We start from the raw sequence: 21,845 nt of genomic DNA, 5'->3' as shown, positions 1-21,845 counted from the left end.
ATATCCACACGCAAGAGAATACTCTCAGAAGCCTACCTACCTCACACCATATACATAGATTAACTCAAGATCAATCAAACAATTAAATGTAAGAGCTAAAAAAGAAAAAAACAGGTGGCAGCACCTGTGGCTCAGTGATTAGGGCGCTGGCCCCATATACCAAGGGTGGGCAGGTTCAAACCCAGCCCCGGCCAAACTGCAACAACAAAAAAAAATAGCCGGGCATTTTGGCAGGCGCCTGTATACAGTCCCAGCTACCTGAGAGGCTGAGGCAAGAGAATCACCTAGGCCCAGCAGTTGGACGTTGCTGTGAGCTGTAACGCCATAGCACTCCACCAAGGGGGATAAAGTGAGACTCTGTCTCAAAAAAAAAAAAAAAGAAGAAAACATAGGTATAAATCGCATGACCTTGAATTAGACAATAATTTCTTAATTATGACACCAAAAGCACAGGTGACAAACGAAAAAACCAGATAGATGGGACTTCAGTCAAATTTAAAACTTCATGCTTCAAAGGACACTATCGAGAAAGTGAAAAGACAACCCACAGAATGGGAGAGTCATCAGATATCAAATATCAATCATATGTAATATATCCACATATTTCAAATCATGCATCTAATAAGGGATTGATAACCAGAATACACAAAGAATTCCTACAACTGAACAGCAAAAAAAAAACTGACTCAATTAAAAAAAGGGGAGAGGATCTGAACAGACATTTCTCCAGAGCAGATACACAAATGGCCAATAAGCACAGGAACAGATGTCCAACATCATTAGTATTAAGAAAATGCAAATCAAAGCTTCAATGATACACCACTTCCCATCCACAAGAATGGCTAAAACCAAAAAGATGAATGAGTGTCAGCAAGGGTGCAGAGAAACTGGAACCTTCAGCCGGGCGCTCTGGGAGGCTGAGGCAGGTGGGTCACCTGAGCTCACGAATTCGAGACCAGCCTAAGCAAAAGCAAGACTCCATCTCTAAAAATAGTCAGGCATTGTGGCAGCACCCGTAGTCCCAGCTACTCAGGAGGATAAGGCAAGAGAATTGCTTGATCCCAAGAGTTGAGGTTGCTGTGAGCTGTGACACCACAGCACTCTTCGGAGGGTGACAAAGTGAGACTCTATCTCAAAAAAAGAAACTGTAAACTTCCTACATTGCGAATTTAGTATGATGTAGCTGCTTTGGAAAACAATTTGGCAGTTCCTCAAAAAATTAAAAAGTTAACATATGACACAACAATTCCACTCATACGTATCTACCCAAGAGAACTAAAAACATAAGTACACATAAAAACTTATAAACAAACATTCAGAGCAGCATTTTTTTTTTTTTTGTAGTTTTTGGCCGGGGTCAGGTTTGAACCCACCACCTCCGGTATACAGGGCCAGAGCCCTATTCCTCTAAGCCACAGGCGCCACCCTCACAGTAGCATTTTTCATGACAGACAAAAGGTGGAAAAACTCGAATCCATCAATTAGTGAACAAGTAAATAAAATATGGTATATACACACATCCCATACTATTCAGCCATAAAAGGCATGAAGTAATGAAAAAGCGTGGATGAACCTTGGAAACATTACGCTAAGGGGAATAAGCCAGTCACAAAAAGATAAACACTGTATGATTCCATTTATATAAAATGTCCAAAAACTGACAAATTCACGAAAAAAAGAGTAGGTAAATAACTGTCCAGAGCTGGGAGATGGCAGGAATCTAGAGTGATGAAGGTTGTGGAATTAGACAGTGGTGACAGTTGCACAACTGTGAAAGTAGACGAAAAAAAAGGAATTACGTATGTTTATAATATAAAATAAGGCTGTTATTAAAAAGGAATCAAATCCCTATTAACTACTAAAACTATTTTGGCGGTTGTATTTCTTTAAAGTATTATTACATATATTATCCTTTCCTCTTTTGCTAAACAGAACATACCCAAGCACTGCTTTTCCGAATATAGTCAAGGTCATCACCAGGCAACATCAATTACTAAACAGCTGTAAATCCAGAGAATCCAATGGTATGCAGGCTGTTAGGCCCTTACACAGGGTCTCCAAACTACTGTTTTTCAGCTTCTACCTGTCTTCTGTGTTTCCTCTTTCTACCGTGAGAAGTCAAGAAAAACAAGAGATGAGAGGCAGGAAGGAAACGAAGGGAAGGCCATCTGTGTGCAGGCAGGCGACCACTTTTCTGTTTTCTTCTCCCCATACACACTCTAGAGGTAACATCTCCCTCTCCCACTAAGGATGCACATCTCCAGGCCTTTATATTTACTGGCCAAAATTGAGGGGAGAAGGGAGAAAACCCACCCATATATGTGAACGGTGGAAGACCTCAGACGGTGCTGACCTTCCCCCAACAGCCTCATTCTTCCTGAGAACGAGGGCAAGACTAAACAATCCACGGCATTCCAGGTGTCCTGCTGTACACCCCGCCTTACTCCACTCTAAGTCACTGACGAAGGATGCTTAAGCCTCTATCCGTTGCTACAGTGAACATTTTCTCTGCAAAAAGTTTAATCATTATAGCAACTGAACATACGAAACCCATCTAGGAGTCAATGTCCTTTCTTTTCACACTGTTTGATGGAGACAGTTTGAGGTGCCAGACCCTCGGCTACAGCCCTCTTTTCACACAATCTCATCCCACCCCAAGACCCTCTGAATGATGAGCAGAGGGTCATCAGGTTGGTTGGATCCCAACCAACCTTCCTTCATCATCAACGGAACTGGGACGAACACCCAGCCCATGGAAACAAAGCAAGTAGCTGAGAAGAGTCAGTCACGTTCTCTCAGTGTTTTTTTTTTGAGGTGTTTTTTTTTTCTTTACAATCTTAATAGCTATTTCTTTTTTTATTAGTAGTATTTTTTCACATTAATTTGGGGGCACAAAGTATTAGGCTAGAATGTTTGCATTTGTTAGGTAGAGTCTTATAATTAAGAGTCTTGAGTATTTTAGTCTGAGACATGGGGTCAGGAGTCAGATGATGGTGGGCACTGGAACTAGCGTCAAGACATGCAAAAGCCAGTTTCAGGGCCACAACTGTGTGCAACTTAAAAAGGAAGCTACATGTGAGTGGAGATAGCCTGGCTGCAAGGAGAAAACAGAAGGGAGCAGACAGAGGGAAAGAGCAGATGGCAGCCATGATGTCCCGGAGAAGACCCCATCTCTACCCCAGAGCTGTCCAGAGAGGACGTCTATTCCAGCCTCTCCAGGCCCAGTTCCTACTGTCCAGGTGCACTGCAGTTTCTGTCTGGGAGGCTGGGACTGCTTCCGCTCTGCTTAGACTAAAACTGTCTTCACCTGGTGTAAGCTGAGTGGCTTGTGATCCTCCAAGGCCAAAGTGCTCTACTCTGAAGCAGGGCCAGCTTACCTTCCCTGACATCAACCCCCAACAATAGCCATTTCCTAGGGTCTACTAAGAACCTCGGATTTTCTCAATGAGCTAGCTAATCCTCTTTACAAATACAAATATTGCAAAGATTAAAATCTCACCTAAAAATCACTTTCTGTATAAATGAACCTCAGGGCCTGATTACTATCATTTATTTATTTATCTGCTTTGTGTGTGTGATTTTTGACAGTTTATTTAAGGTACAACCTCTCACCTTGGGGTAATGAAAATGCTGCCATGTATTTATTGTTAGAACTTTAAAACTACTTTTCTCATTAAGTTGCAAATGCATTTGGAGTTTTTATTTTGTAACTGTAGTAAAATGTACAAAGTATAAAATTCACTATTTTACCCCTTTGCAAGTATACAATGACATTAAGCACATTTGCACTGTTGTGTACCACCACTAACCACCCCTTATGTTTAAAACCATTCTGAAAACCATGACTTTTTTATTTTCATTAAGCAAACGGTTCTGTCGCCATCAAATGGCAAGGGCGAGGCACCTCACCAGAGGCAATGCTGAGGTGAAACGGTGAAGAAGGCAGCAAAGAGCTTCCGCAGCAACTTGGAGCAGCCCCAGAACAGCTAAATCCACCCTCAGTTCCTCCAGACATGGCCACAGAGGGTACAGAGACTAAAAATACTTGAAGGGGACAGATAAAGGCCTCAAGGATATTCAGCCCTGTAAGATAGGTCATCACTGTTACCATATTCGCATCAGACAGCACTCACACAAGCAGCAATGGGTCATAGAATAATCAGATTCAGTATATAGGAGGACTGATGTTCCCTCCCAAATGTCTAGAACAAATCTCTGGGCCTTGAACTTGGTCAAGTAATCTATGATCAATTTCTGGAGGACCCCTAGGAAGAAAGACAAGTACTTCAAAAATGTTGAGTACCCACTCACCACCTTCTACCTGTCAGAGCTTTCTTTTTTGCACAACAGCCTCTATCAATAAAACTAAATGAGGACGAAGCCTCCATTGAAGCTTTTTCAAAGCAAATGATTCAGCCAACACATTTCATAATGGCATAAATGGAAAAGATAAGGCAGGGAATATTTATAATAACACCAGGAACTTTAGCCTCCCCCTCAGTATTTTTAAATATGAAAGAAACTTTCAAAAAAGTAAATTTCTGTTCCAGCCCTCTTTAAATGCTGGGCCTACAGTAGCCCAGGGAGTATGTCCAAGTAAAGATTCTACCTGACCGATTATAGTGGACCCACACAACTCCCCAATCTACATGAGTTTCTTAAAAGGGAAACTCTTTATTTACTGAATTACTGGCAATCAATACATTTTAATAACAGTTACATGAATCAACTCCAGAAAATTCATCAACCAAATGAATATAAATACTACCCTGAGCATAAAAAAGTCTGAGATTAGCAGATACTTTTTCATCTATAGTCATATATTTAAGTCTATTTTCCAAAACTACAAAATCTCATCTGTATCTAAATAAAGAGTTCAAATTTGTCATGGGGAATAATTGCAAATATTTTTGTGTTGTGCGTCTTTTTTGAATAGCCTTTTTTTTTTTTTTGTAGAGACAGAGTTTCACTTTATCGCCCTCGGTAGAGCGCCGTGGTGTCACACAGCTCACAGCAACCTCCAACTCCTGAGCCTAGGCGATTCTCCTGCCTCAGCCTCCCGAGTAGCTAGGACTACAGGCGCCCACAACGCCCGGCTATTTTTTGGTTGCAGTTTGGCCAGGGCCGTGTTTGAACCCGCCACCCTCGGTATATGGGGCCGGCGCCCTGCTCACTGAGCCACAGGCGCCGCCCAGAATAGCCTTTTTTTTTTTTTTTTTTACATTTTCTGAAGTAAACACAAGGTGTTGTTAAATAGACTAGAAATCTAAGCCCTCTGTGTAGCCCAGAAAGGAGGCACTTCAGTGACCGCAGTTCAAATTCCTCCAAATGGACTTGAGCCAGCACATTAATTCTTGACCTACAGCAAGCAAGTACCTCAAAAGGAAACGATCTAGTTATACAGAATACAGCTGAACACCAGGAAGGCAAGCTATGAAGCGAAATTCCATATATCCAACTTCATTTTCTTAAACAACAGTCCTCTCCTTACTTGCAGTTTCAGTTACTGGCAGTCGAGTGCACTCCAAAAATAAGTAAGTATGGTACAATTAGATATTTAGTAATTTGAGGAGAGGTAAAAAGGCCATATTCGCACAACTTTTATTACAGCGTATTGTTGCAATTGTCCTATTATCAGTTACTTCTGTTAATCTCTTACTGTGCCTAATCTGTAAATTAATCTTTATAAGTATGCATATACTACACAGAAAAAAAAGATACTGTATATAATAAGGTCTAGTACCTTCTGCAGTCTCAGGCATCCACTGGGAATCCTGGAACTGGCATCACAAGACAGAATGGGAGGGAACTTCAAAGGTCATCACCAGGACAACTCTTCACCTAACATGAACCCCCTCAAAATCACTACCGACTATTGTCACTTGTTATATGATAACTGAGTCTTCAAAAAACCAATCTGAGTTGTGCTAGAATCTAAAATAACAAATGGAGAAGTTCCTTTTGCTAAGAACATGTGGAGGTTGAGAAGAGAGAACCTTCTAGTTCTTGGCCTGCCTAAGTGGCAGCAAGGACAGTAAACAATGCCCTTCTAGCTGGGGCCCTTTGTCCCATTTGCTAGAGTTCCTAGCTATCAAAAGAAAAAAGAGCTAGCTGTGAATTAAAGTAGGATTTTTTTAACAATCATTTAGGAAACCTAAACCCTTAATGGCCTGAGGACTAACCTATCACTATTTGGTTCGGGGTGATACAAAAAATGATAATGCAGAAATATGGCTATCTCCATAGCCAATATTCCAAACATCTGAAATCTAATAATCACATTCTACTTTTCATAAATCCTACAGTAGGACATGGCTTTAAAAATTAGGGAGTTTTTACAGAGACTCTCTAACATTAAGTATGTTTTTCTTCAATATTACTCACAGATAGATTCTTTTCTAGAAATCATATTTAAATAATATCAAAACTTTTTAATTCTTTTTATATATATATATATATATATATATATATAGTTTTTATTTATTTATTGCAGTTTTTTGGTTGGGGCCAGGCTTGAACCCACCACCCCTGGTATATGGGGCTGACGCCCTACTCCTTGAGCCACAGGCGCCACCCAAAACTTTTTAATTCTTAAGGAAAAAAATATCATTTAAGTCATCTTCAAATGCTTGCTCACGGTCTATTTACCTTTTCCTTTTTCCTAGTTCATCTACTTAAAGAAGAAAGCTAGCTAACAGACCTTTCATCTGTTATCCATCAATCAGTTCAACCTAAAGAAACACAAAGCTCTAGTTTCATTTCAGGATGGGAGGAGGCAGTATCTGTGAGTTGTCATGAGGTTTAAAAAAGTCATCTCAAAGTAAGCCTGGGTATCAATCAAAGTGGTTACAGCTCAAATCATTCACTCAAACCATAAATTATAACTGAGCTAAAATGATGATTCCTAAATATAACACATTTTATTTCTAAATGTTTCTAGGCAATTATATATCCAGAAAGTCAGCAATACCCTAAGAAAGCAAAGAAAATGAACTTTTTTTACAGCTCACCATTCATCAACTGCAGGAGGCTTAAAAATGCCACAGGCCAGAGGCTCAGCCTCAAACTTGGCCCTGCAGAGGAAAACTCCAAATACGATTTCTTCAAGAACTGCTCACACACAGAACAAATTACAAGCAGTGACCTCCCTGGAGGAGAAACTGGAGTCGACAACTACATGAGTATACGATCTAGAGGAGATGAAACCTAACTCTAATAAAAGGAATGCTACACCAGATCCATGACAGTAATGATAACATCTTAAAAATACAAGTATCAAACAATAAAGTTACTGAAAATATTTCAAGAGCAACAAAATGCTCAAAAAATATATAAATTCATTCCAAAAACTATTTGAGTAAACATAATTTAATCTCCAGACCTAACTCTCTGAAATAAAGTAGAATCCTCCAATTTCATCAAATTATATAAGAAATGCTACTTTATAACAGAAAAGCCATAGCACAGCCCTCTGAACTTCCTGCAAGAACAAAAATTTTGTGTATGTTCACAACACAGTTTAATCCACAAAATCATGAGATAATTAAACTGGCTGTTTTTAGATTTCAATCTGTCCAGAAACCTTATCCAAACTGCACTGATGCAAATCAGCATGAGCAACTATAGCACTACCAAAATAACTCCAGTGTCTTATCTGTTGTTTCACCTTTTACCGTTGATTTATGGTCTGACTGATGGTAAACTGATTTGTGCATGTGCCAGAAGTCAGCTCAGGAATAAAAAACAAAAGAAATTTAGAAGAATCAAATTCATGAATGAAAATGCTGATGTCACAGTTCAGTTCCCAGCAGAGTTTATAGTAGCATGTGAAGAAACAATCTATCTTCTGGGGTGTTAAAATATCAAAATCAATTGGTAAAAAAGGTGAAAGAAAAATCCCTTCTTTGCCTCAGAATGAGGGGAGAGGAGAGACAAAGAAAAAAGCTATATTAACAACCTTTTCCCCAGACCAAAATGAAAAATACACAATGTACAAGGTACAAACAAGTATAACCTCTCCACCACAGAGCTGCTTCATACTATTAATGTTAGAAATAATCCTTTCAAAGATGTGGCTAGTGTGTCTCTAAATAAGTAGGACATAGTCCCTATCCTAACTTAAAATCTTTCTCCACCACAAAAAAAAAAAAAAAAAAGCATAATATAGCTAGGACAAGTTTTATTTCTCCACTGAAAACGACCTAGTTGCCACACCACACCTCATTTTAAGTAATTCTGAATATAAGAGGTGGAATTCAGTGACCAGAGGCAAGTTACTGGAAATTTTTATGTGAGAGAGAAAAAAAATGCCTTTATCTAATGATGTAATATAAACTAATAAAAAAAATTATAAAAATTTGATTTACTTAAAACTATTAACGGCAGTTAGTGCTGCTTTTAATACTGGTGTGGATCATTGATATTTTTCAACTCTTGGCAGAACTGAAAATACAACTAGCAATACAAACTTCTGTAAAGTTTAGACACAATTTACTAAAATCCTTTTATTCAAGACACTTAAGTCACTGATTCCTAGATTCCTAATGTTTCCCAGGAAATTTAAGATTATTACATTCTTAGAAAATAATAGTGACCCTGACATCTTTGGTAACCTCTCCAAAGCACAAAACTACAAAGACATTCTGTCTTCTTTATTATTCATTTGGCTTAAAATAGTCATCTACCCAAAATGGATTTTTTCTTATTTAAGTAATAAACAATTTTGACAATAAACATTTTAAAAAGAAGTTCTTAAGTAAAAATGCAAACATGACAGTTTTATCCATACATTTAAAACGTTAAAAGAGATCATCTCACAGTGCCACCACACATATCTTTGATAGAACATCACTACCCCCTTGTGGATTAGCAATAAAAAATCCTTATCTTGAATCCTCACTTCTTAAATGTTCCATTCTGCTGAACTTCCTACAAAGTTTGTATTTTCTTCTCTAAGAGAGGTTATTTTATTTCAATTACTTTTATAAAAGTAAAACAACATCTAAAAAAAAAATCAATCCAATCAACTTGTCTGTTTTCTGAACATTCCCATTTTGGAGAGCATTCTTTATGCAATACATGTACGTATCAATTTCAAAATAATAATCATGTCGATATTTCTATTTCCTTAGAATATATTAATTTTTACTTCCAATGATCACTTTGAGATTATTTTTAATCATAAATGGGTAATTTTTTCAGTATAACATATTTTTTCTATCTAATAATGTCACATTTAACCTCAATTTCTTCTTATCATTCCCAAATGGTTTGATATCCAAGTGCCCAGAAAACCAATAGGGCACATAAATCCTCAGAAATGACTTTTAAGAAAAGGATTAAAAAACAAATATAAGTTCTAAAGAGAGTAATTCTTAAATATATTAATTTATCTTCAGTAATGATTCCTGGCAATCTAAATCAACTCGGATGAAGGAAAGAAAAATAACATCTATTTTTCTAATTTGTACAAATAAAAGCTTTCTTGTTTTGTTTGCTTTTTTTTGTTTAGTTGAAAGAGTACTTCTGGTTGTATCTGCACATCATTCTAATATAATACATAGATACATCTTGTTGAATGTAAACTGTAAAAAAAAGATTAAATACAGACTTAAATATCTGGCTTATCCCTTAGACATTAGAGTTAGGTGGGCATAAAAATCATCATCACAGCAGTAACATACAGGCTGCATGGAAACGGTCTTGACTGGCTGTACGGCCATGACTAGAAATTGGCTACCAATTTTCTTAGGGATGGTGATCACAAAAGTCAGCACACAGTATTTTACTTTTGTCAGTATTCACAACAATGGCTAGGTGGAAATAAGAGGAAAATATAATCCACTTTGCAAGTGTCTCTAAGTCTCTAAGTGACTAAATATTTATTTAGTAATCAGACCCTGTGGCAAATGATAAGAAAAAAATGGGAGACTGCAAAGTCCGTTGAACAAATGAATGTTCTAAATCCGAAAAGCCTTTTCACATGTCAACCCACTGAGATTACACATCCAAAAAGAACTAGTTATGCGCTGTCCAAAGCTAGGGGCTGAACTGCAGAACAGGAGCCATCAGAGCCAGCCTTCATTAGAGGTTTACTTTTGGAGAGATTTTGTTACTATAGTTGTTGTTTTGGGAATTGAGAGGTGGGAAGGGAAGGCATAGAGAGAAATATTTTAGATGGCATGAAAACGTAAAGTTAGAGAAAAATGCCATTTGATTAGTCTACACGCATTAGCATGTTTAAAGCTGTTAAGAACACAGTCCCAAACATTTCTTTCAAGACATGTCACTTTGTGCCCATGTAACTATAAAACTATACCTCAGAGAGCAGAATGAAGAATACAGCCCCAAACTAGCAAACAGTCTCAAGAAGGGATGGATATATTACATGACTTACGAGGCCTGGTTAAATTTGGAAAAAAATAGTGACTGCACTTCTCCAAATAAGTAAAGGACTTTCTGTAAAGAAAGCATACACCTATGTCAAGAACAAGCAAAACACTGGGGATGAATGTGGGAAGAATCATTTAAAGCATCTCACTGGTCCTTCCACCTTATGCTATTATTAATCAGTTGAAAGTAAATAAACAACCCTCTATAAAAAGAGTAAAAGGAGAAACAATGTGGCTGACAGTTGGCCCCTCTTTGCAGTGGGGGCATAATATTTCTTTTTTAAGTCCAGGGTAATGAAGTTAAAAAAAAAAAAAAATGCTCAGGAAACATAACCAATCTTCACAGAAGGAGGCCCACGACCTTCTACAAGCAATGGTGTTCAAAGCAGAAAGATGCAATACAACTTTAAAAATACACAGCCAACATACTGATGGGGAAAAAAAAAGAACCTACTATGTGAAAAATCAGGAACTGTCCACTGTTAATATATACAGAAAAATACTTTCATTCAGATATAAGACAATTGCCACAGGATAACAGATCATCTGTATGTGTACAAGTCCCTCTTTCTAATAACAGAATAGTAACATGGCTTAATCACAGGACTGACAGATACTACCATGCATGACACAAAACAAAAGGATCTGATAGTGTCTGATCAATCTGTATCTTGAATCTAATTAGGTATTTAAAAAAAAGAAAAGAGAGATAATATACGATAATCTGGAAAAGACAGTAAATAACTATACTCTCTCATTAAAGTTACATGAACAAAGAAGTACAGAGCAAGAACACATCTCACTTTCACTCTCAAAACACACCAAGGACTAACGATAGTACCAAATACAACAGGCAAAGGAGTACTAGGAGATGACCCCACATCTTATTGTAAATGAAAGCTCCAAATGAAATAATATGCTTGTTGGCTGTGCCCAAAGGCAGAAAGAAGCTACCCTTATTTTAAGGTGTGCTCCCAAAGATGCGCTAGGTCTTATTTTCAGGGTACTTCTTATCTTTCCTGTAAGTAGGTTTTATTTTCGGAGGATGTCTTATTTTCGGGAAAACGGGGTAGCTAAATGCAGCAAAAACAAATTTCCAAAATCCTTCCTGGGGAAGTCCAGAAGCCTGAAGGACCCAGTGTTTCACCCAGAGATGCTATCTAGTTACAAATACTATCGCCACTTGCCTATGGTTTAAATCCCATTCCATGCACCCATCCTCACAGAAACATGTAGCAACAATGCCTCGTGCTATAGGACAAAGGAGATGGTGGGCATCCGTCCCCTTTTTACTAAGTGAGAAACTACAAATACAGCAGATCTAAAAATACTTTTTTATATTAATGATAACAAGGGCAATCAAGAAACTTCTTTACATGGGAAAAGGCAAAAAAATAGAGGGAAAGGCTGAAAACAGGGAAATAAGATTTAAGTCATCTAGAACATCAAAAAAAAAGGACTTGGTAAGTGATTCCAGAAGATAAAAAAAATTCCAGAAAATGATCTGTATAATGGAAATGTAAAAAGAAAACACATATCACCTGTCATCCCCAAAACATCCAGTCACATATTCATGCTACCTGGTATAATATGGAATATGAACCATACTATGGTAATAGGAAAAAAATAGTGTTCTACCATTTCCTTATATAAAGGATATATGTTCTGTACAATACCGAGTATAATGCTGCTGTTCAAATGTTAAATAAGCATTCCAACCAATCATGTTTCTTAATGACCTAAAAGTTATGCCTAGACAATCAAATTGAGAAGGCTGACCACTTTTTTCTATATATACAAACACTCTCTCTCTCTCTCTGTCTCTCTCACACACACACACACACACACACACACACACACGCGCGCGCACGCTGGGGAAAAGGCCTCTGTCCACCCTCCTCCACCTTCGCTCCTATGAGGAGGAGGGAAAAAAACTCAACAGGATAGTACACTATTAGAGCATATTCTTATAAGATTACAATCCAAAAAATTTAAATTCAGAAAAAAATTCCTTAGAAGAATAAAAGACAAGCATAAGTTACACTAAGATGTCATTCATACAAAAAGGCTAACACTATCCAATATGGTCTGGAGCAAAGTCACATCACCCCCCAGAGCACATAATATAAGCTCAGTAAAGGTCTTCGGAATCAGTGATTTCAGTAATGGGAGAATAAATATAAAAATGATTTCTCCCCAAAAGGGCAAATTCAAAAGCCCCACAAAACAGACAACTGGCACAAAAATGAAGCAAAAGGAAGAGAACAAAAGAATCACCTTCTACTGCTTTTTCTATAAAGACCAAAAGAAGTACAACTGAACACAAAGAAATATTTACCCCACACAGGAAACAAAGAATGGCTCAGAATAATGAGCAGAGTGGGGAAAAATTTTAAGCCACAAGATGGGCTACTTCAAAATCAGAAATAACGAAAACCCCACTAGCACAAACAGGAAACTAAACTAATACAACCTGACTCTGAAGAACAGGCTATTTCAGAAGGAAAACCCAAAACTGCAAGGGTCTAACAATTAAAGAAACAGAAAAACACAGCTGAGCAGGATACATAAATACATCTCAAACATCAAGCAAGAGCAATGCTACTCTTCTGAAAAAGAAAGCTGACCCAATCTGACCTTGAGTAAAGGTTGCGGTATGTATGTCAACATTTTGAATCCACTGAAGGGTGAGATAGAGAAACCCAACATTTCCAAGAAGAAGGATAAGCAAAGTCTCAGAGAAGACAAGGGAAGAGAGGTCACCCAACCTCAAACAAAATGCAGGAATGAGAGGTGAAGGGGAATAAAAAATGATGTTCTTACAGAAAGCCAAAACATAAAAAAGTAGTAAGAGAACCCTTCTAGTCTGCCTAACTGCAAGAGAGCACCTAGCACTGGAGGAGTGAAAGGGAAAAGCTGCCTCCAGCTGTCTGTGAGAGCTGTGACACAGTACAACCGCATCCAACTCAAGGGAACGTGCCCAACTCCAGATAATAACCTCACACGTGTCCCTCTGACCAATCACCACCACTCTGCCACCACTGTCCCTTGCAAAGAGCAGCAACCTGTTCAGCAGGGAAAACTCCAGGAGTCAGGGGGGTGGAGAAGGGAAGGAAAAGCTACCCCTGGAAACAAGATGACTCCAGTGGGTCTACACCAACAGAATACAGCACCTATTGAACTCCTATTCCCTAGATACAGACAGAATAAAAACACCAAAAAAAATTTTTACAACCAAAAAATAGAAAATGAGGTCAAAATCTCTTTCTGACAATGGGTACTGGGCCTACTGAACAACTCAGTATTAACTGAAAGGCAAAGACCAGAAGTCAAAGCCCGGCCAAGCCTCCTGATAACCACTCCTCCTTACTCTGTGAATCATGGTGGAGAGAGCCTCCAGGCCAGAAAAAATGGTTAAAGGCCCAAATGCCCAGAGCAGGACAGAGCTCAGTGGAGAGGATGAGATTCTATGCTAAGCCTGTCAAAAAGTAACACTTCCCTGCTAAGGGAGGGGAGGGAGGGAAGGAAGGAGACTCCTGGAAGCAAAGCACCTAACTAGAGCCCACAGGGCTCAAATCATGCCCTGCCCAGGAGAAAAGAACTTGAAGAAAATCACCTCCCCCACTCATGTAGTGTCAAGGGCCTTTCCAAAGGTGCCTCTGGTCAGATTTACAACCTCTCCTAATTATTTAAATGGCCAAAATATAACAGGGACATATTTATGGCCATTCATTCCTAGTTGTATCATAGAAAAACATATTCTCACTCATTTCCTATCATTTGCCTAAAACACATGAAATTTCTTTCCCTACACTGCAGTTATGAAATCAGGATAAGAACTTTTCTCCCTATGCAGAATCAAGCAGAGAATACCACCCTTAAATTCAGAATGCCAAGATGTGGTGCATTTGGGCAGGCACGCCACACTTCGCATACTCAGGGATTTGGGAGGCATGCAAGGATGTCATTCTGCTTATTCAGTAGGCAAATGACAGCCCAAAGAGTGGCCAGAACTGGCCATTTATCAATGATTCCTCTGCTGTTTCTAAGCCCGAAGAGTTACCAACAACAGTAATATATAACTCTATTCTTACACATACAGGTCCCCAATATACCCCAAAACTAAAACTTTTCTAACTTTCTGTACACTGTATAGGTAAAGGACATGATTTTATCCGAGAATACAAACTTACGTATATATGTAAGCAAATGCATACATCATCATGAGAATCTGTTTAACCAAAACAGAATCCGAACAGCAAAAAATAGAAAGCATACAAATGTCCCCTAAAAGCTCCAAAGAAATGTTTGGATCCCACAAGAGACAACACCAGGGCCAAAGGAAGGTTCTAGTGCAAAGAGCATATGAGCAACCTCTTCAGAGGGCAGCGTGGGTGTCTATACCCCCTTTCTGAATGGAAAGGCATACAGCTTCTCCCTGCCCAACCAATATGAATACTATCTGAGCAAACTAGAAAAAGCCAAGGTAATAGGCTCACTAAACATGGCTGACTGGGAAACAGAAGCCATAAAGAGGACAGGCGTCCTCTCAAAAAAGAATTGGGAAGTTTATTTCCAAGGAACCATCAAGGACTCTTGAGTGTGAAATGGGCAGTCTCCTTCTTACTGCACAGAAGCTGCTAATTAAAACACCAAAAACAAGGGCACATGCATGACCCTTTCCTCAGAGGAGTAGTGTCAACTGGTGAAACTGTCCCCTCCTAAGATGCAAGAGTCAACTGGAAGCAAAAATTACTCTTGTTTTCCTCAGACACATAAGTCATTATTGTGGCCCTTTCTACTCAAGTATTAGGTACAACGGAAGCCCTGCCCTACATCTTACTGGGGCGCCCACCCTTACCCAGACAACCAACTCCGAGGAGAGAGTAAAGAGACCGTGTCAGGGGAGCTAGACAAATGGGAAAAGGAGCGCAGAAATGCCCAGTTTTTTCCATAAGAAAAAGAGGGCAACTCAAAGGGTATTCAGGAAATGAGCTCATCCTAACCCAGGAAAGTGTGCAGAGAGTGTACATTAATCTGGAAGAAGTGTCTGCTTTCCTATTTAGAAATGACTTCAGAGCTGCACAGGCCCCCACTGTCCACTGAATGAGGATGAACACAGACAGCCCGAGTCCCCTTGTCCAGGCAGAAAGGGTCAATGGACAGTGTGCAGAGGCCCCAAAAGGTTCCGAAGAAGATGAGAAGACCAGACGGACCCCTGTGCCAAGGAAGGATCGGGGTCACGGAAGGTAAAGGGCAAGGGAGTGTGGAGATCCTCACTTGCCACAGAAACGGAGACCCCACCCTCCTGGCTATAAGGGTGCAAGGGCAAGAGTAGGATGTGAACGGCGGCGAGGGGCGGGGATGCTGCGCAGGCCCCCATCCCTCCCTAGGAGACGAGGGGGAGGGGTCACACGAGGCCCTTCGGCCGAGGGACGCTTAGCAAGAGGGGGTCCCCCTGGTGGGGAGCAGCACGGGGACCCCTTCCTGCTCGGGAGGAGCCCACAGCGCTGGAGGGGATGCCGTAGAGAGTACGTTTGGCCCTGCCCGCCGGAGAGCAGGGGGCCGGCGAAGGCTGAGCGCTGGCCGCGGCCGCCCGACGGTGACCAGCCCGGACCAGTAGGGCGCGGGGCCGGGGGGGCCGAGGCGGATAAACTTTCCGCCCCGCGGCCCCCACCCCGGACCCGGCGCGGGGGGCGCGGGCCGCGCCGCGGGCTCGGGAGCGGCGGGGATGCCCAGTCCGGGTGGGGGAGGCGCCGGCCCTCCGCCGGCTCCTCCTCCTCGCTGGGCCCGGCCCCCGCCCCGCGCGCCCCCCGCCCCCTCCAGCCCTAGACCGCCCCCGGGGGTGGGGTGTGGGGCGCCGCGCTCCGCCGGCCCCGCGAGTCACCTCAGGACTCGGCCGCGCTCCGCCCCCCCCCACCCCGCCGGCCCCCTTCCCGGCCGGGGCGCCCGCCCACCCGCCGCGCCCCCGCGCTCCCGCCCCGCGCAGCCGATGCCCGGGATGTCCGGCGGGGCCGAGTCCCGCCGCCCGCCGCGCCGCCCCCCGGCCCCTCGCGCTCCGGCTCTTACCTTCCGGCTTGTTTTCGGCAGCCATTTCCCCTCCGCGCGCCACATCCTCCTCCTCCTCCTCGCGACCGGGACCCCGAGCGCGCGCCTCGTACCGCCGCCGCCGCCGGCCCAGCCACCCCGCCGCCGCCGCGCACCCGCCCTGGCCCCGCCCCACGGCCCACGCACAGCGCCCGTTGGGCCGCTCGACTGCCACTCATTGCACCCGCCGCCAATCGCCCCGCACCAGGGATCTCACTACTCTCCGGGAGGAGCGTCCTATCCATCCGACCCATTGGCTGGTCACCACCCAAAGGGCTGAAAAGATTGGTCAAGGATCAACGCCCCCTCCCCACCCACTCCCAGGAAAGCCCGCCTTCCCAACCTAAACAAAGCTTCCCAGTGGCCAGAGCCCGAAAGAACTGTCCAATAAGAATAGGGCCGACACGGAATATTTCCTCGAGGCCGAGACGTGCCGTTTTGATTGGGCATCACTACAGTGTTTCCCAGGCCGTCCAGGCCAATCAAAGGGGGTTCCCGGAACTCGGGAGCGGCGAAGGGAAGCCCCGCCCCTAAGCGTGACCGTCATGAGGAAGGCTCTCGCCCATTGGCACGCTGGGGCTTTTCCCGCGTGCTCCCGGGGCTGAAGGACGTTCCCGGGGAAGCCGCTGCCGGCGCGTGGGGTCCCGGTAGCTGAGGAGGACGCGCTGGGATCTCCGGGATCCCGCAGCCTGCCGCTGTCGGCGTGGTCCGGGGCCCCGGGGGCCTCGGCTCTGAGGTCTGCCGAGGCACCGCGCTCCCGAGCCGATCGGCCCTGAAGTCCGGGCGTCGCTGCCGGCCGCGGGGGAAGGGCGCGCGCCTCCCGCCAGACCCGCCCCGCCCCGCCCGTGCCCCGCCCCCTCGGCCCGCGCGGCCGCGTCCCCACGGCCCCAGGCGCGGCCGGCTTGCGCCCGCCTTCCGCTCCCCGCCCCCGGAGTGCTCCGCTGTCCCCTTTTCTAGCGGCTTAAAATACTGAAACTTTATTTTGGTCACGTTGCCCATGTGACCCACGGAGCCGATGACTCATTATTGCCTGTCCCAGGATGAGGCCGCTGAACAAAATCCTAGAGAAACGCTCAACCTCGGCGAGCCTGGTTGGAGGACGAGGCAGATCAAGTTTTCTTTTTTCCTGCAATGCTTGGCTTCATTCAATTCGTGGCTTTTCCCAGTAAATATTCCAGCGTCCTCTGCACTCACGCTGTGTGCGGGAATTGTTCTCTGCGAAATGGGGAGTCAGGTTTCAGGCGAGGAAAGATCCTAGAAACAGAAGGGACAGAGCCTCAGCTTTGCTGGAAACTCGTCCACATCTAGTGCAGAGAAGCCCCAAGCCAAGCGAGGTGGCGGTATGGAAATGCCCCCTGTCCAGAGAAATTCAAGAATTCTGCACGTGGGCAGGTAATACCGGCGGTGAAGGAGAGGGATGGGATCAAAAAAAAAAGGAAAGGTTGAATAGGAAGCAAAGCTCCAACCCCTCACTGTAATTTTGTGCGGTTTGCAGTGAGAGCGTTTCGTTCTTCTGCATTTTATTTTTCCTTTTGCTGCTGTTGGTGACAACCAGCAGAATCAGTGAAAAGTCCTCGTTCAACTGTTTTGGCATTAAGATTGACTGTCAAAGTGAATTTTGTGCCAGTCCTAACAACATGTGTTCTTTTTCTGTTCTTCGCAAGTGAGAATTTCTTACGTTTTCCACAAGTAAAGATGTCCCAAAAGAATGTTTTGTATTGTACACTCATTCTTCAACAAACTTTCATTTTACAAGCCTCAAATTTTGCAAAATCTTAACAACTAGAGTACAATATTTTATCGATTAGCATTCTTAATAGCACCTATGTTGACGATTTGTGTGATGAAACGAATTCTTGTAAGTTCTGGTGGCATTGTAAATTAGTATAACCCTTTCAAGAAGCAATTTTACAGTGTGTATTAAAAGACATAAAAATGTCTGCATCTTTTGACCCAGTAATCTTACTTCTGGGAATCTATTCTAAGGAAATAACACTAAATGCCAAAAAGCTATATGAGGGTATTCTTCACAGGATGGCTGTATTTATTACAACAAAAAAATTGGAAGCATCCTGTGTGTGCTAATGTTGGGTATTTAGTAACTAAATTGTGTTATATTTACACAGTTGGACATTATCTGGGTCACAGACATCAGAAAGGAAAGCTTACCATTGGGGGGGGGGGGCAGTATTCAAAATTATGCTGTTCCATTCTTCTTAGTAAAGTATCACAAGAATGGAAAAGCAAGTATCCAGTGTCCTCAATACTAACATGAAGCCAGTAGACGATCTAATACATGCCCACACAAGAAAAAAACTCAATTCAATTCAAGAAGGGGTAAGGGGGAGGATTGGTGTGCTCCCACTCAGTGGGCACTGATAAAGGTATTCAGCACACCTCCTGGGGGCAGGAACAACTACAACAGAGATTCCACCTAACAAACCCAAACAGTATAACCTAACTGTACTCTGTCGGGGTCACCTGACATTTTAAAAAAATAAATAAAAAAAATTTTTTAATGAAACAAAATTATGGGGTTATAATACATGATGTGATGATAGGTATAGAACACTGCATTTTCAAAAAAGTTTGATATAAAGTAACACCCGAAAAATGACATTTGGGGATTATGAGTGGTTTTCTTACTATCTGTATTTTGTATGATACAGCCATAATATAACTATGCTGCTTTTATAATTAAAATGCATAAATAGTTCCAGCCAGTGCCTACTATGAACCAGACATTGTATTAGATTCCAAGAACATAAAGATGGATGGAGTGTCTCCAAGGGGCTCACAGCCTAGCAAGATTAACAAGCATAAGCAACAGCAGGATGAGGTGCAATGGGAACACAGGGGAGGGTAATGACTATCACCTACACCTCTAAAGCACCTCACCATTACCATTGAAATCACCTTAGACCCAGGGCCTTACAGCTGTACAGCGGTTGTCAAAGTGCAGCCCATGGGCCTCAGTGGAGGAAGGAGGTATCCATAAGACTCTTTCAGGCTACCCACAAGGTCAAAACTATTTTTATAGTAATACTGTGTCAGTCTCTCACCTGTGTGCACCAAAGTTTTCCAGAGGCTACGTGATGTGTGATCTCACAACAGCCTGTGCGAAGAAGTAGATATGAAGGTCTAGCTATCAAATCAGACATTAAAGAGGTTGCAAAACTGGAAAATAACACCAGTCTTATCACTAACTTATTTTTGTTTTGGAAAATACAGTTTTCCTCACTAAAAATATGATTTATATAACATATAATTATTATTAATAAGGAATATTTTAAATTGCTCAGTTTTAATTTCAAATTCAGTATATAACTATAGATAAACTAACAATTTATAACAATCTATAGTTACACAGTAACTGTAGATAAACTAACACACATAAACCCAAATTCTTTGGAGTCTTCTAAGTATATAAAGGGATCCTGAGACCAAAGAGTTTGGGAGCCACTGAGCTAGAGAACGAGATGTGGGGGGAAGGAAGGGTGGTTGGTTGGTGTTTGTTTTGTTTGCTTAGGGAGGGTAACCAAGAGATGGGGGCAAGTAACTGAAAGCCTCCTGAGTTCCTAAATGAGCCCATTCATCCATCCTAACATTGAGTCCCTGCCTACCTGGGCCTTAATGTTCTTCAAGGAACGAATGTTACTCTCCAGAAACAGTGCTTATATGGTAAATAACAGGGATATTACATTATTACCTCTTTAACCACAAAAATATTTGCAAAAGCACCTCCTTTCCTGGTCAGCTTTCTAAAGTAAAGTGGCTATTTATTATTACTGGTGATGATAAAAATAAAAGTGCTTGAACATGCTTCCTTAAATTGAAAAGTTACTGAAGCTTCCATAATACTGGATTGGGAGAGGGACGCCTAGGCCGAACCCATTTCAGAAGCTTAAACACTCCTCAAAGTGAAGCGCAGAGTACCAAGCTCATTTTCACTCAGCTTGGGGACAGGAACGAAACAAATTGTTCTACCTATGACTTCCTTCATCTCACTGGAGCTGTGTGGTTGAAAGTAGCAATATCCAAAATTTTCTCTTCCACAAAGTTTCTCCCCTTGCCTTCCCTTTAATTATTTTTTGTAAATTTTGAGATAATTAGATTTGCATGCAGTTGTAAGAAATAATACAGAGAGATTGCTATGTGTCTTTGCCTCTTCGAGGTAAAACATAATGAAAACTTCTGGGTTTCTTTGAAGTTTAACCGCATACTGCAGTTTTCCTGCCAAGAGTCAGCTTTCCTCATGTCTGCACCTCACCCACTTCCATTTAGCAATTATTTCAGACATTATAATCTATGTCAACTATCAGTATGCAAGTATAAAGACTTGTCAGATTCCCCAAATATACTGAGATACTTGGGCCTCGCAGGCTTGAATTTCAGTTCATCTAAATGTAATTTGAACATGAAAGAACTGATTTGCGGCCCAGGAATCTGCCGAAATTTTGAAATGAATCAGTAGTTTCATTTGTTCAATATTCACTTTACTGACAGTACCTCCGAGGACCAGCCACACCGTGTCTGACAGTTTTATTTTCCTTTTAGCAATTAAAAGCTAGAACAGAACATTATCCTTCTCGTTGGGGTTCCAAGAGATGTTACTTAAACAACAGTTATAATCATAAAGCTTTCCCACATTGCCCAGCTACTGCATAAAACACACCTGAATGCACTTGCTCTCCAGGGACCCTCCCCGGAGTTACATTGAAATGCCTTTGATGGAATGTATCTCACCTTCATATGCTACTTAAAGAATCACTCCAGTTTTTCCTGAACTTTCTCTTTAAACTGGAGTCTTTCCACCTCCTCTTGAGTCTTCTGGCATTTCCACCTCATAGTTCTTACTGAATTTGGACCCAGGACCAAAGCAATGGCTTCTTTTCTAAAGGAGGAAAAGGTTAGAGAGATCATATGGGCACCGATGAAAAAAGCTACATGACCTCCAACGTCAACAGTTACAGGACACCGGAATCCCACCTCTGCGTACTGAAGGCAGCAATCTGATTGGAGGGAGGGGGCAAGGGGACTTGAGCACCTGCAAATCAAAACTCAACCTGCCTTTCCCTGGTCTGTTGACTTGGGTGGTTCCAGGCAGCTGAAATCGAAAGGTTGCTGCATCAGGCTTTTTTTTTTTTTTTTTTTGCAGTTTTTGGCCAGGGCTGGGTTTGAACCCACCACCTCCGCCATGTGGGGCCGTTGCCCTACCCCTCTGAGCCACAGGCGCTGCCCTTGTTCAGCATCCCTAAATGTAGTTTGTGTTCCTACTTACTTGACCAACACTTCCAAATGTAGTTTTCAACTCTCACTCTTCCAAGGAAACTTCGTTTAGTTGTTGAAAGTAAAATGACCTATCAA

General features: G+C 42.1%; 1 protein-coding gene across 1 annotated transcript in view; it reads right to left on the bottom strand.

Annotated features, from left to right (window-relative positions):
• LOC128574643 (calmodulin-binding transcription activator 1-like) overlaps window positions 1-16,614 on the bottom strand; it is an 83,059-nt gene extending 66,445 nt beyond the window's left edge. The window contains exon 1 of the mRNA XM_053575504.1: window positions 16,461-16,614. Within this exon, the coding sequence (XP_053431479.1) occupies window positions 16,461-16,505 (45 nt within the window). The 5' untranslated portion in view covers window positions 16,506-16,614. The remainder of the gene's footprint in view (window positions 1-16,460) is intronic.
• Window positions 16,615-21,845: the final 5,231 nt, after the last annotated feature.

The sequence above is a fragment of the Nycticebus coucang genome, chromosome 22, assembly GCF_027406575.1.
Source record: "Nycticebus coucang isolate mNycCou1 chromosome 22, mNycCou1.pri, whole genome shotgun sequence".
Lineage (NCBI taxonomy): Eukaryota > Metazoa > Chordata > Mammalia > Primates > Lorisidae > Nycticebus > Nycticebus coucang.
The sequence above is the reverse complement of the archived record's forward strand: the minus strand, read 5'-3'. Positions and strand labels throughout refer to the sequence as shown.